The 16,476-nt window shown below is 45.1% G+C and overlaps 1 protein-coding gene across 2 annotated transcripts in view; it reads left to right on the forward strand.

Moving 5' to 3' along the window:
* BBS7 (Bardet-Biedl syndrome 7) overlaps window positions 1–16,476 on the forward strand; it is a 99,056-nt gene that overhangs the window by 69,083 nt on the left and 13,497 nt on the right. For both annotated transcript variants that reach the window (XM_078776715.1, XM_078776716.1), the window contains 3 exons: window positions 3,880–4,044; window positions 5,129–5,238; window positions 6,168–6,271. In XM_078776715.1, coding sequence (XP_078632841.1) covers window positions 3,880–4,044; window positions 5,129–5,238; window positions 6,168–6,271 — 379 coding nt within the window. The remainder of the gene's footprint in view (window positions 1–3,879; window positions 4,045–5,128; window positions 5,239–6,167; window positions 6,272–16,476) is intronic.

Consider the following 16,476-nt stretch of genomic DNA (forward strand, 5'->3'; position numbering starts at 1 on the left):
GATATATATACATATATATATATATATATATATATATATATATATATATATATATATATATATATTGTTACGGACACGACTTAGATGTTGTTTGACCGAGCGGAATGGCCGCCGTGTTCGCACAAGTTACCCGATTACACTCGAACGTTGGCTGAATCGCGCTATGCTAAATCAATGAAGGAAAGGACACAACGGCTGGGATTAAATGACACGACACAAGGGGGTACAGTTCTCAAGACCTCCGGAGGAGGATATAATATGGGTTATGCAGAACGTTTAGATTACACGGCACAGAGGTACAGCACAGAAAGATAAGCACTTATACACGGTCTTATCTTATTCCCGACAGACCACAGACAAACGGGACAAGACTGACTCACACAGGGATTGATGGCAAGGAAGGGCAGGTAGTCGATGGCTCAAGGTGCACCTTGGCTCAGGGGCAGAATCGACTCGGTCCGGTCCAGAGATGCGGGAGGTATCTCTCAGCGCTAGGAGGTGGCGTCCTTTCTTCTTCGTAGCTGAGGCGCATCTGACGTCACCTCCGTCTTCCTGCGCATGTCCAGCGGGGAGTGACACGCCCTCGGCTCGTTAGCTCCGCCCCAGATGGAATCGGTCCGCCGCTTCTTATTGGGTGCGGGGGGGTTACCGGGCTCCGCCCTTAACGAGGAGCCGACAGTGAGCCCCTGCGTGGTAACCCCGTCGGAGCACATGGTCAATGGCGGCTAACCAAGCCGGAGTGAGGACGCGCACTCCCCGCGCCGCTGTTGTTGTTGTTGTTTCATGAGGAAGATATGCGGGGAGGTATTGGGAGGTCCTAAACTTACTACTGGTGCCATACAATCACATTCTGGTGCAACGAAGAGTCAGAATTAATGGAAACGAGTCCTTAACTGACATAGACTAAGAATAACTAGCAAGATGTCCGAAAGTTGTCTACGTGAGATGCGGTGGACCTGGGCACGACATACAATGGGGGAAAAAGGGGAAGGTCGGGGCTACAGAGTGTTATTTACAGACAATGGGACTAGGGAATGGGGGATTGGGGATAGTTGGGGAGTATTGGGGAAATTGGGGAATATTTACAAGCGGATATGGATGGAGGCCAAATCCCATATCCGCAACAATATATATATATATATATAATTATATACGTATATATATATATACGTATATATATATATATATATATATATATATATATATATATATATATATATATATATACACATACTAGCTGAGGTACCCGGCTTCGCCCGGGTTGAATAAGAATAATACAAATATATGATGAAAAGAACATGTATATTTTAGAGCAATATCACAGTACATTTCCTACATGACGTTTTGTCAATTTTCAATTTCTCAAAACCTCTTGGTATACAACATTTCTGGTTTTCTTACTTGGTGCCAAGACATAAAGATTGCTTGGTTTTCCAACCCTCGAGCAGCCCACGTACAGCTGGCCATGGGAAGTACCCGGCATTGCCGGGCGGGGGAAGGGAGGGGAGGAGGATGGGGAGGGGAGGGGAACGGGGGAGAAGAGGGGGGGCAGGGGAGAAGAGGGGGGGAGGGGAGAAGAGGGGGGGAGGGGAGAAGAGGAGGGAGGGGGAGAAGAGGAGGGAGGGGGAGGAGAGGAGGGAGGGGGAGGAGAGGAGGGAGGGGGAGGAGAGGAGGGAGGGGGAGGAGAGGGGAGAAGAGGAGGGAGGGGAGGAGAGGGGAGAAGAGGAGAGAGGGGGAGGAGAGGGGAGAAGAGGAGGGAGGGGGAGGGGGGGAGGAGGAGAGGGGAGGAGGGGAGGTGAGGGGGAGGGGGGAGGTGAGGGGGAGGGGGAGGTGAGGGGGAGGGGGAGGGGGAGGTGAGGGGTAGGGGGAGGTGAGGGGGAGGGGGTGGGGGAGGTGAGGGGGTGGGGGAGGGGGAGGTGAGGGGGGTGGGGGGAGGGGGGAGGGGAGGGGAGGGGGGAGGGGGAGGGTGAGGGTGAGGGTGAGGGTGAGGGGGAGGGGGAGGGTGAGGGGGATGGGGTGGGGGAGGGTGAGGGGGAGGGGGAGGGGGAGGGGAGGGGAGGGTGAGGGGGAGGGTGAGGGGAGGGGAGGGGGAGGGGGAGGGGGAGGGTGAGGGGGATGGGGTGGGGGAGGGTGAGGGGGAGGGGGGAGGGGCGGGGAGGGGGAGGGGAGGGGGAGGGGGAGGGGAGGGGGAGTGGAGGGGAGGGGGAGGGGGAGGGGAGGGGGAGGGGAGGGGGAGGGGAAGGGGAGGGGGGGAGGGGAGGGGAGGGAGGGGGGCTTCGCCCGGGTTGAATAAGAATAATACAAATATATGATGAAAAGAACATGTATATTTTAGAGCAATATCACAGTACATTTCCTCCATGACGTTTTGTCAATTTTCAATTTCTCAAAACCTCTTGGTATACATTTCTGGTTTTCTTACTTGGTGCCAAGACATAAAGATTGCTTGGTTTTCCAACCCTCGAGCAGCCCACGTACAGCTGGCAATGGGAAGTACCCGGCATTGCCGGGTGGGGGAAGGGAGGGGAGGAGGATGGGGAGGGGAGGGGAACGGGGGAGGAGGGGAGGAGAGGGTGGGGAGGGGAGAAGAGGGGAGAAGAGGAGGAAGGGGGAGGAGAGGGGAGAAGAGGAGGGAGGGGAAAGGGAGGGGAGGAGGAAGGGGGAGGGGAGGGGAACGGGAGGGGAGGGGAGGGGAGGGGAATGGGGGGGAGGGGAGGAGAGGGTGGGGGGGGAGGGGAGGAGAGGGTGGGGGGGGAGGGGAGGAGAGGGTGGGGGGAGGGGAGGAGAGGGTGGGGGGAGGGGAGGAGAGGGGGGAGGGGAGAAGAGGAGGGAAGGGGAGGAGGAGAGGGGAGAAGAGGAGGGAGGGGAGGAGGCGAGGGGAGGGGGGAGAGGGGAACGGCTAGCTTGGCAAGCGATAGCAGGATTTTTACTTTTATTTTTACCTCAATGAGGGCTATATATATAGTCCGTGCTTGTAGCCTTCAAGTTCAACATAAAGTTTTTTTAATGAAAAATAATGCAGATGTATAACAATCCACCAATGCAAGTTCAGAAATGAATGCAGATCATTTACTTTGCGATACAAACGCAATTCCCGCCATTTCCACTCACGATCAAGGCCTCCAGAGTGATCGCGCCTCTTCTTCCTCCTACAACTTCGTCTCACTTCTTTCACTCAAAATGCACGAAATTCTGCCGCATGAAATTATGTAGAGGCCTCGTCGGGGGGATATAAGGTAGATAAGGAAGGCGTTGTAACAGAAGAATCAAAATAAACGTAGAAGCACAAAAGGAAATTGGAGCTATTCTGGACCCACAGCCAAACCCGACAAACCATTGCAATACACCCCGAACGTCTTACGCCGCCACAAACTACACCATGGAATTGCAGCTGGCGCGGTTTTTTTTAAACCATTGATATTAAAATAAAACGTAGCCTAAAACCACTGGGATTTTATGCTGATTCCGAATCTGTGTCCAAAACTTTTCTCCGATGTGTAGTTCTTGAGTTTTAAGCGGACATCCAGACAGACACACACATACACACACAGACAGACACTCCTCCTTTATATATAGAGAGAGATATATATATATATATATATATATATATATATATATATATATATATATATATATACAGTATATATATATATATATATATATATATATATATATATATATACTCACACAGAAGTGATGATCCCATTTTTATGGTTTGTATTTATCAGATATTTCCTTTAGAATCGATTCAGTGTACTGTGTTCCTTATATCACAATTTACATATGGGTACATATGGATTAACATATGGGTTAATCAAATATGGGTTGTTTGGAGCCTTCGTAAGGAACTGTGCTTGGCGCTCTTTCTATGTCTTACAGGCCAATGAACATGGTTTCACTGACGGGCCGCTTCAGCTTGGCTGAAATACACTCATGGGTTGTATCATGTCTGCCTGAATTACCAGAAAGAGCACCTATGGGTAGTGACATCTCCTACTGCTTTCGAAACACCTTTATGGACACACAGCTGCAATGCAACTACAGGTGTGTAAACATCTTGTGTCGTTTTTCTTCAGACAGTGCTCTACTGGCTGGACATCTCGTTTTGTCAACAAAATGTCAAATATACTTGGATCCTTGCCCATTTACCTGACTCTTAAATTTTATTTTATGGTACCTATTTTATGGAGCTGCATGGTTTGTATGCAAAGGGAAAATTGGTGGATGGACAAATAAAATCGAATCAAAATGGCCACGAGCTCACAATAAAGGGTGCCAGATGAAGTCTTTTAAAGGATATTGGTACCAGGTATCGAAAATGCTCCACCATGAACAGGTCTCCAGCCCACATCTGCGACACCCAGCGGAGAGGCGAAGCATCCAGAATGCAAATAAATAGCGTATAAAGAGGAGCAGCAAGAACTTGTAGGGCAGCCAGGGAGATCAGGCATGTGGAGAGTGGAGAACATATAACTGAGTAGTTTTACGACACGATGTCGGGTCATGCATACATTATGAAAGTGCTTACGGAAACTCCCGTTTAATCAGGTGGTGACTACTTATTGCACAGTGCTGATTGTAAATGGAAAGGAAAAGAAAATTTGAAGAATATCAAGGCTTTGCTATTTTAATTCCTTGTGGCTGAAGCACGTCGACTACTGGGAATAGCTCGTCAAGGAGTCTGTTCACAAGGCCAAATGCAGGGTCTTTGAGAATACATTCGATATCGGGAATATGGGGAAAAGTGCATTTCGGAATCACCCCAGAGGTGCACAGAACCAAAGCATGGTGTCACGTATGATTGCAAATGACTAGTCTAATTCCGTATTACGGAATTTCTTCGGCTCTAGGACAAATATTTATACTTGAGAAAACAAACAAAGTTTCATTCTTATTCTTGTGGTTTATTCCAATGTCCCTTGTTACATAAAACATTTGTATTGAAAGTCCTGGAAAACAACTTTTTTGTTCTGGAAAACTGGAAATTTCGTCTTCCATGGCTGTACGAACCATGTTATGGAGCATTAATCTTACTGGCAGTTCAATATTCATTACTTCAGTTGTTCTCAAGACACATTGTTCAGCAACCCTCATCTTGCTCATGACCATTAATCAGAATATTTTACAGGAATGGTGAGGGCGTGTTTAAGTCGGACAACATTTCCACCATCTCAATCCTAAAGGACATGCTCACAAAGGAGGCAACAAAAAAGAACATCAGCCTCAATGTGTCCTGTGGTAAGCATTTTGCAAAGTAAGCGACATCCGCTTGCAAAGTTCCATGAGCAATCGACATCTTTAATAGCAGATCATAACAATTAAGTTGCAATGGAAAATACTGAGTGTAGCTTCTGACTTAGTTGCTAATAGGAAGCATGAAGTGTCTGTTTTCTAAATCAAGCATAGGAATAAGAAAGCCTTGAAAACATTTAACCCTTAAATAGTGATGAAGTTATTTACGTGATCTAAATAAATTATTAGCCCACATCAGGAGACGGGGTATTGTAAGTGTGTGTGTGTCCGTGTCGTAACTTGTTTTACCATTTGAGCTATTGTCATCAAATTTTAACCAAAGCTTTACTATGGTAATATGGAGAAGGCAAGTTAATAATTTTGGCAAAAGGTCAAAATCACATAAAATCATAAATTTGCATCCAATTGACCTGAAATTTAAATTTACCATTTTAGTTTTGTCATCAAATTTTCAACAAAGTTTTATGAGAATATGGAGAAGGCAAATTTATAATTTGGTCAAAAGGTCGTTGTCCATTCAAAAGGTCAACATCACATAACATTATCCATTTTCATCCAATTGCCCTGAAATGTTAAGAATTTGCACTTAATTTTTAAGGTCACTGACTTGGTTCACCAATCAAATGCTCTAAGCTGATTGTTTTGTTTTTTTAAGATCAAAAGGTCAAAGTTCAAGGTTGCGTAGAATCTCCAATTTTCACCCAATTGACCTGAAATTTTAAGAATTTGCATATTGGGTCACTGAATTAGTTCATAAATCAAAAGCTACAAGCAGATTGTTTTTTAGATCAAAAGGTCAAAGGTCAAGGTTGCATATAATCGTAAATTTCGTCCAATTGACCTGAAATTTTAAGAACTTGCATGTTGGGTTAAATGTGCCTCATACAAATCGCATGGGTGCATATACCATCTAGACATCAGCGAGGATTCTGTGGAACACACACTGCAGCTGATCAAGCCCAGGCTAGAAGAACAGCTACAGCTGCGTCAAAAGGTCGCCCTCATTGAAACTCTCAAGGTCTGGCCTCCAACCCTCTTTTTCCATACCATCATACCTGCCCCTGCTTATAGAAAAGACCGAAGGGGTTTGTCTTCATGACTTGTAATAGCTCTTATTTGTCACTGTGAATTTGTCAATTCAAATTTTTTTTTTTTCCAGTGACGTTTTCATTCAAGGTATTATTTAAAGGTGGTTTATTGGCAGTGTGACATATGGGTCTGCCATCCAACACCTTGGATTTCTTCATTGGGCCAAGTTCTTCCTCGATTTTAATGGTGTGCAAGGCCTTCATCTGAAGTGTCATGGACCTGCTGCTTCCCATCTGGCCTTGACACTTTGAAGTCGAAGGCTCTCCATGCCATTAGCATCTCACAACAGGAGACTGATCAGTTTTAGGATCATATTCTTGCTCACTGCAAGCAGGTTTGGTCTTGCTCACATTGCAATCTTTTACAGGCTCCATTATGGTGTTGCTTCTCCTGCCCTGTCACCTCTCTGCCAAACCCCTGCCTTGACAGGCCACACGCATTTGACCAGAAACCCTCAATTTGTCGCATCTCCAAGTGCAAGCTTATTGCTCACCTCCATCACCCTCTGCTCTTCTCTCACCTGCAGAACCGTCTTCACAATTCTGTTCCCTCATGTTTTTTTCCTTCAGACTTCAAGTCTGCTGCCCACCGCCACCTCATCATTTCTCCCATTTCTACCTCTGAGCTTTACTACATCCAGAGACTACATCCATAACCCCCCCTTCACACTTATTGTACCTCTCCCACCCAACCCCCCCCCCCCTTCCCATGCCCTTCTCCCCCAAGCCCTCTTCCTCCCACAGATCTCCCGATGTCCCTATTCTCTCCTGTTGTACTTGTGTGCTTCCCTCTCTCTCCCCATCTTGTCTCCCGCTCCCTTTATCATATATTTTATGTGTCAGTTTTTCTTTTTGTGATCGATGTTAGTTAGCTCTTACACGAGCCTCGATCTTGTACACAAAAAAAATAAAAAAATCTTTCTTCAAACAATCCTCCCCTCTCAACCGTGGTCTACCTATTTTCCTCCTACCTTGTTCCCTCAACTCCCTTGGCCATTCTCTCTTCCCCCATCCACACCAAATAATGGAATATCCAACCTCTCAAACAAGGAGTTCCAAAGGAAATGGCACCCACTGCTTCCTTTTCTTGCGATCATACAAGACACCTCATGACGAGTGATGTAATATGGGTGGGCAGGGAAAAGGCCTTTACTTTTATCATCATTTATTAACCAGGGCTTTATTTTGTATTGGGTTAATCGGACATTATACGCTATTCCGCAATGGAGAAATGTTGACAGTATGGAGACAATGATGGAGACAATGTTGACAATGGAGACAGTATGGAGAAATGTTACAACATAACCCACAGTGCCACTTTAAGCCAATACTTTTTCATGCATTCAATCTGAAGAAATAGTCAAAATTTCAGAAAATCGTAACGAAGTCTTCCTACACTACCGGTCAAAAGTTTTAGAACACCTCAATTTTTCAAGTTTTTATTGAAATTTACGCAGTTTATTGTCTCAATGTACTCTTAAATTAAGCATAGAACAAATAAACAATTGGAGATAAAAAAGAAATCATAGAATCATTTTGTTTAACAAAATTTAATTTAAATTTTTGACTCGGCAAAGTAGCCACCTTTTGCAGATATAACCGCCGAACACACTCGTGGCATTCTTTCCACAATGGAAATCAAATATTGTTCGGGAATTTCTTCCCAACACTGTTGCAGAAGTTCCCACAAATGTGTTGCACTTGAAGGTTGCTTTGCTTTCACCCTTCTGTGCAGTTCATCCTAAACCAGCTCGATGGGGTTTAAGTCTGGAGACTGTGCTGGCCCATTCCATGATTTGAAGCCTACCGTCTTGTTCTTTTCCTCGAAGGTAGTTTTGACATAGCCTGGAGGTGTGTTTAGGGTCATTATCTTGCTGTAGGATGAACCCCTGACCAACTAGGCGTATACCAGAGGGTATTGAGTGGTGCTGCAAAATGCTGTGGTGGCCCTTTTGGTTCAGGGTGCCAGTCACTCTGTACAAGTCGCTGACTCTGGATCAAGCAAAAGAGCCCCAGACCATCACGCTTCCTCCTCCATATTTGACAGTTGGTGTCACACACTGAGGAAACATCCTTTCACCTACTCGACGGCGTACAAAAACCCTGCGTGATGAACCAAAGATTTCAAATTTTGATTCATCGGTCCACAAGACCTTCTTCCAGTCTTCAGTAGTCCACTGGCGGTGCTTCATGGCCCAGGCAAGCCTCTTTTTCTTATTTTGCCATCTTAGCAATGGCTTTCTTACTGCCACTCAACCTGTCAAACATGCAGCTCGAAGTCTTCTCTTCACAGTTGAAACTGAGACTTGTCTACTTCGACCAGTGTTAAGCTGTGCTTGAAGCTATTGTCCTGTGAGCCGCCTATCACGCAAGCTGTTGACTCTCAGAAACTTGTCTTCTGATTCTGTTGTGGCTTTGGGTCTGCCAGACCTCTTCCTGTCAGAGATTCCTCCAGTTTCCAATATACTACTTCCTGCAGTGCAATATTGTCCAAATAATGCTTCAGTGGGTGTAATGGCAGTCTGTTCCAATACTGCTTTTATACAGACAGGGGGTTTGTAATCCAGGAATCAGCAGAGGTTGGGGCACCGGTCGGAATTGTTTGCATCAACTTTCAAGGCTTAATTTACTTACATTGCTGCAGAACAGCTGTAAGTTGTTAACCCATTACTTGTTCCCTAAGTAGGCTAATGGTGAAATCTCAAAAGGGGCCTTAAAATGGGTCTAACCCCTCCCCACTTAGAACAAAACACAACCTATTGTTTCTTCAAGGGGGATGTCTGGGGAGTTCGAAAATCATGGTTGTGAATATGAAAGCATTGCACATCACTCCGAGAATCACATTTACATATATATATAATAGGTGCTGATGTTGACGCCAAGAGCCGATTTGACGTAACAGGTTTCTTTGCCTTTATAGGCGTCAATATTGATGCTATATGCACAAATATGGTATCAAAATGTGCAGGAAGATAAGACACACTCAATAAAATAGGATTGAGGCTTAACAAATAACTTTTATTGGATAGAAATGACAAAATGTTGAAATTAAATGCTGCAAATTCACTTCGGTTTCATCGATAAAGTGGGACAAATACATTGTAATTTCAGAAATATTAGCTTCATAGTCATAAAGATTTTGTTCAAATTTCCCCTGTTCATTCGTGTATTTAACATTATTAACCAAAATGTTAATATCAATGATACTGATAATTATACTGTCAAAATCAAATGTCACCCCCCTAATATTTTATTGAAATTCACAAATCGCAATACCGCCAAAACATCAAGTAGTGGGGCAGATAAGGTCATATATGGAAGGTATTGTGCATTTTATGTGCATGGCAGTTTCAGCATATAATCTACATACCCCAAGGTTTTATTTCAGACATGGAGGCAATTTGTTTCTGACCTGTGGTGACCTTGAGAGGTCATTGACCCCAGCATTGCATGCTCCATTGACAGTTTGACCTTGATCCCTTGTTCCAAGGTCAAATCTGATGGTGGCAAATGATTCCCTATATGATTTCCTATTAGTGCCTAATACATACCTAAACTGTCTGACCATTATTTAAAGAGTTACAGGTACTTGAAAGTAAAAGCTATAAATAACTTCGGGACATCCCCTTATGTCATGTGACTGATGAGTCTAGACTACGGATTTTTATGTTAAGAAAATAGGCCTTTTATGTTTTGAAAAGTGGAAATATATTTTTTTTATGGGAAAAAATCCCGAAATTTTTTTTCCCCCGTTTTATTCATTTTTTATTATTACCAAGTTTTTCAGAAATCAGTCAAAAAAAGAACAAAAAATGGTAAGCTTTTTCCTGCACAACATTAAGCACTCTGGGCTAGTAAACAGGTAAAAAATGACATTCAGGTACCTCTATTGCAACCGCATTGTTTGATAAGTAGAGGACTAGAAGAAATTGACAAGACCCTTTTAGGTACGGTTAAAGTAGGTGTTTGAAATCATTATCTTGGTAATGTTCTCCTTGGTGAGGCGGTGTCGGCGGTCGGTGAGGACGTTTCTGTAGACGGAGAAGGACCTTTCCACGTCGACGCTGACGATGGGGCAGTACCTCAAGAGGGGGATGTCGGCAAGCTTGACTCCAGCCGGCACACCAACCTCAGATCTGTGCTGATCTCCATCCAGGATCAAAGCCACTGTCCTCAGCACACCAATGTCGGGATTGCGCTGCAGCACCGCCTTGAACTTGGTGAGCAGGATCTCCTTACGGCAGCCTCGGATCTTTTCGAGCTCCTCCTTGGCCTGATCAAGGAGCTGGAAGGCCTTGGCCGGCTCCATGCCGGCCTCCTCCAGCTGCTTAAGGATCTTCGGGATGAACGACACGTGGGCATTTAAGAAGACCAAACTGAGCTTGATGTCCGCCTTTCCGAACAGGTCCTTGGCACTCCGGATTGCCATCGCGTTGCCATCGTTCAGCTGGTCCACAATGTCCTTGACGGCCTCGAAGTGCTCGGCGTAAAACACCGCAGCGTCGATCCCCACCGAGTCAGAATGGGCTCTGTGGGGAGAGAAAGATTGGGCTGCTGCTCCTTCCAAAGGACAACACGCGACGGGGCTTTGACGAACACCTTCTTCATCGTGGCAATCAGGTCGTTGACGTCCTTGAACATTTATCGGACTGTCTCGCAGACACGGTGGAGCACGTGGGCAACGCAAGTCACATGCAGCAAGTCCGGGAAGAGTTCCTTCAGGGCATGGCCGGCCTTGATCAGATCATATAGGCCGCGGCGTCGCTGACGGGGACCTTGAGGCACTCCGGCTTGAAATCAGGCCAAAGATAGTGCAGCGTGTCATTGACTGCGCGCACGATCTCCCCGGAGTTGGTCTTCTCCAGAAACATGCACTGGACGAGGTGGGGACGAAAGCACCCCTCCTTGGACAAGCGTCCCGCGATGATGTTGGCCACATATCGACCTGCCGAATCGGTCGTCTCGTCAACGGACAGCCAGATGGGCTGCTGTCTGAGGTCGGCACGGATCCCCGCCTAGGCCTCGTCGTAGCACTTGTCGAGGTAGTGCTTTCGAATCCAGCTTTCATCGGGGATCTGGAGAGTGATGTGCTTCTCCAAGAACGACCGGAGGGCAGAGTTTTCCAATTTCGACCATGGGATGCCAGCGGCCAGCATGGCCTGGCACAGCTCCTGAGCCACGACGTCGCACTTGTGCCTCTTTCCGCCACCAAAGTCCTCCATGGTGGCTTGCGTGACCGTCCTCTTCTTCTTCAAGGCCAAGTTGCTCTTGTGGCGTCTCCTCGGACATGTTGGGCCAGCTCAGACTTCTGCTTCGCCCGGAAAGTCTTTTCACAAGCTCGACAGAAAGCCGTGTCACTCGACACGTACTTGAAGGTGGCCCCATCGCCGCCAGCGTTGAATTCCTTCAGCCACTTGTCACGAAGAGCAGCACTCATCTTGATAGGAGACTTGTTCACACTTTGTGTACACTCTCTCACTGTAGTACACCGCCTCACTGCTGTACACGCTGGGGACGCAACGCACGCAAGTGGACGCAACGTTTTGTTTTTGAGATCGATCGCAGTTAAAAATTTCGATCGCAGTTAAAAATTTCGAAAAATTCCCTAATTTTTTTTAGCGTTGCCAGACATTTTCGACCAAAAAGGGCATTTTATTTTATTTTTCCCGAAAAAGGGCAAAATCTTTTTTTCTCCGAAAATAGCAAAAAAAAAATTTGCGCGCAAAAAAGCCGTTTTATGTGAAAAAATATTTTTTGTTTTTTCACATAAAAATCCGATGTGCACTGATGACACAATCCTCTCAGCTTTCAACTGTCTCCATGTCATAAAATGCACAATTGGTTTGCTATATTTCTTTCCAGATGGACTTTTCTGACAATGGTCATCACCCTTCTACCATGGATTTGGAAGCACCAGCTGTGAAACGTCGAAAAATCGATACGGACCATTGTATCATATGCTCCAAAACTGTTGACCCGAAAAAGGACCATGTGGTTAAGAACCCAACTGCTGATGGCTTGAAGACAATTCTAAAAGCAAGTAAGCTGAGACAAGATGATGTTTATGAAGCACTCTGGCCTTTGCAACAAGAGATTTTAAGCCTGAATCTGAAAGTGGCTTTCCATAAATCATGTCGTGCCAATTACACCAGCAAGTCAAATTTGCCTAAATGCCAATCTACCGATACTGAATAACAACCGTGTACTACGGACCGTCCATCTCTACGGAACCTTCAAGGCTCATGAGAAGTGAAACAAGCAGGTTTGACATCAGGAATGATTGTTTCATTTGTGGCAAACGGAACACTTCAAATAGAAAAAAGCTTACACAAATTTCCACAGGCATCGGACAGACCACCAGAGAAAAGGTTCTTGCAGCGGCCCACAAAAGAAAAGACGACACCATTCATATGCGAATGCTCTTGTATTCAGATTTGTTTGCCTATGATGCCAAATACCACCGATTATACTGTGGACATTATATAACAGACCTCAACATAGCTGCTGCGCAAAACAAGTCAGGAGAGTCAGCAGCAGTTATATTACACGATGTAGCCTTTGATGAACTTAAAATTCATTTGGACCAAACTGTCTTCTCCAAAAAAAAGACTGTGACAACCCTTGCCAGTTTGAAAGCACAGTTCATCAACTATTTAGTTGAATTGGGTGCCAGTAATGCGCAGCAGTACACCGCCTGGAAATTGAAGGAACGATTAACCAAACATTACAGTGATCAGTTGGTCTGTGTTACATTATATGGTTGTACTGACATCGTGTGCTCCTCTTCTGTGACCTTGGGTGATGCACTAAAAAAGGCCACTGCTCTGCAAGATGCAAACGATGATGATGACTATGAAAAACTGGTTTCTACAGCACAAGCAGAACCAATGAATGGAAACCCTATCTTGCACACTGCTGCTGGCATACTGAGGAAGCACATGGCTGACATCAAGCATGCAACTGGTGTTTATGCACCAGCTGAAGACACAAACATTGAGCAGTATGCCAAATTCATTCCAGATGCTATGTATGACTTCATTCAGTGGTGCTTCAGTGAGAAGTCATACATGAATATAACTAGCTGTAGCAACGAGGGTGTTTCAAAAAGCAACCTGAAAACGATCGTCATATGTCATGACATAATATCACAGAACTAAAATGTGTACACAGCAAAAACCCTGGACCTAGCCTTAAAAGTACATCACGAATTTGGAAGTAAGAACATCATTGACTTACTTCATTCACTGGGTCACTGTGTATCATACGACGAAGTACGGCGTTTCCTCACATCTGCTGCCATTGATCAGACAAGTAGATCAGAGGATGTTTACATACCCAAAAGACTCCAAAACCTGAGGGTCATTGATGATTATCCTATCATCGACGGCGCCATTGATAACTTTGACCAAAATGAAGCAACTTTGGATGGAAAGTCAACTACTCATGCCATGGCAGCCATACTGTTCCACAGAGGAGTCGCCCAATGCGAAGGCCAATCCATCCCTAGACTGCCAAAGAAGTCGCTATCTGCCTCTGATAGAGTTCATCCAGGCTCTGATGTTCTAGAGAGGTACCTAGTAGATAAGCTATATATTTGAATGTAGGAAATTAATGTCTGTCATAGTAGTATTCATTGCTAATCATGAATGGTATTTTATTTATTTATTTTAGTAACTGTACTTCGGTACTTGCAGCTTATTCAGTGTTTATACTGGAAATTTGAATTTGGTAAGAAGACATTATGGTGTTGGTTTGCTTGGTTGTGGGTTTTAGCGAGCTTTTCAAAGTAGTCAACTTATCATTCTAGTTATAGATTGGTGGAATTTTGTACACATATTACTTAAACTAAATTATGTGCAATATCAATATGATGTGTCTCTTTTAGGTACAACAAACCTGCCAAACGGCCAGAGCCCCCATCTATCAGCGATTCATCAATACTGAATATTGACAAACACAGCCCAGAAATCAAAACAGCCGAATGTAAAGATCTAGGGTGGAAAGTTTCTCGCAAAACAAATGATGGTAAACAATGTGTTCCATCATGGACAGCATATAATGCATTCTTATCACAGCGAAATTTGCCTGTCGCCACCACATGCTACTTACCTTTCATTCGTGCCCCTCCAACAGACCTTTCTACCATCTATACAATCCTGCTTAGATTGGTCCAGATTGCTGACAAACTTGAGCAACCTCACATCCTTGTCACTGCTGACCTTGCTATATACAGCAAGGCCCAACAGATCCTGTGGAACAAGCCTGCTCTTTTGATGATGCGCAGCTCTCCATTAAGCAGCTGGAAAGAGACCGCCATATGTGTGGAGAGACAACCCCTAGCTATGTCATCAGTGGACGTCGCCGAGTTCCAAACTATAGAAAATTCCTGAAGAACGCCAAAAACAAATCAGCACTTGTTGAGTTCATCTGCGAATATTTGACACAAACTGCTCCACAGCTCCTCGGGGAACACCAGTCGATTACATTGGCAGGAGGGTTCGAAGATGGTCAGCTGGTTAAACTTGTTGAGCAAACAGGAGTTCAGGAAAAACCTGAATTGTTCAGCACCCATGAGGAGGCCAACACACGGATCCTGCTACATACCATCGATCTCGCTAAATCACACTCGAGGATCATTGTTAGATGCGATGATACTGATGTATTAATTCTTCTAATATACTACTGTGGCAAGGGCATGCTCGGCAACTGCAATGTGTACATGAATGCCGGTCATTGTAGCAAAGCAACGAATCGCCAGAGGTTCATTCCTGTCAGCAGCATAACTGACAAAATTGGGCAAGACATTTCACTGTGCTTACCAGCATCCCACGCTCTTAGCGGCTGCGATAGTACCTCCTCACTCTTCAGGATAGGCAAGCGAACTGCCTACAGCAAGCTCTTGCAGAACATTGGAGACTTGCTACCACTGTCACAGCTGGGTCAGTCCAGTGATGTATCCGAGGTACTCCTCACTGCCACGAAGTATGCACTACTGCTGTATGGATCGAAGAGCAAATCGTGCCACTCTCTGGACCAGCTACGCTATGATTATGCATGCAAAAGTGATAAGGCTGCATGTCTCTTCCCACCCACCGATGATGCATTTGAACAACACGTCAGACTCGCCAATTACCAGGTGGCAATATGGGTTCACAGTCACGTAGCAAAGCCAGTTCTTTGGAAGCCTGATGGCCATGGATGGCAGCTGAGAGATAACAAACTCGAGCCCGTCATGTTCAAAAAAGAAGCGGCCCCAAAAGAGGTTCGGGATCTCACACATCTGTATTGCATGGATGAGGACTGTTCACAGACCAGAGCCTGTCAGTGCCTGAGAGCAGGGCTGACATGCACTGAATTTTGCTCCTGTAATGGTGATGGTTGCCCAAACACAGACAATTCTCTTATCTTCAGTGACAGCAGCGATGATGACAGTGACTGAACATAGTTCGACTTCATTCAGAGCATCATCAGAATGACATGTATATACTACTGCGATTTCTGGATGCTGGTAAAATATTAGGGGGGTGACGTTAGATTTAGACAATATAATTATCAGTATCATTGATATTAACATTTTGCTTAATAATGTGATATACACAAATGAACAGGGGAAATTTGAACATAAACTTTATGACTATGAAGCTAATATTTCTGAAATTACAATGTATTTGTCCCACTTTATCGATTTTTTTTTTTTTTTTTTTTTTTTTTTTTTTTTGTATACAAGATCGAGGCTCGTGAAAGAGCGAACATTAATCACACAGAAAGACAAACCGACACATAAAACATATAACATAGGGAGCGGTAGACAAGATGGGGAGAGAGGGGGAAGGACACAAACACAACATTTGAGAGCAGGGACCGAGAGACATGGAGACATCGAGAGATCTGAGAGAGGGCGAGGGCTTTGGGGGGGGGGGGGGGGCGTGGGAAGGGGGTGGTGGGAGAGGTATAAAACATATGGACACTGCCAGGACTTCCAGGAAAGAAGTTGGAATTTCAAACAAGGTGGATCTGGGGTGAATTAGCGGGGGTAGAAAAGATCAAGGTTTTGGATGGGGGAAGATAAGAGATGGTGGTGAACAGCTGTTTTAAAGACCTGGAGGGAGGAGTGGGATTGAAGGGAGTGAGGGAG

The sequence above is a fragment of the Myxine glutinosa genome, chromosome 4 (genome assembly GCF_964187855.1).
Source record: "Myxine glutinosa chromosome 4, kmMyxGlut1.1, whole genome shotgun sequence".
Taxonomy (NCBI): Eukaryota; Metazoa; Chordata; class Myxini; order Myxiniformes; family Myxinidae; genus Myxine; species Myxine glutinosa.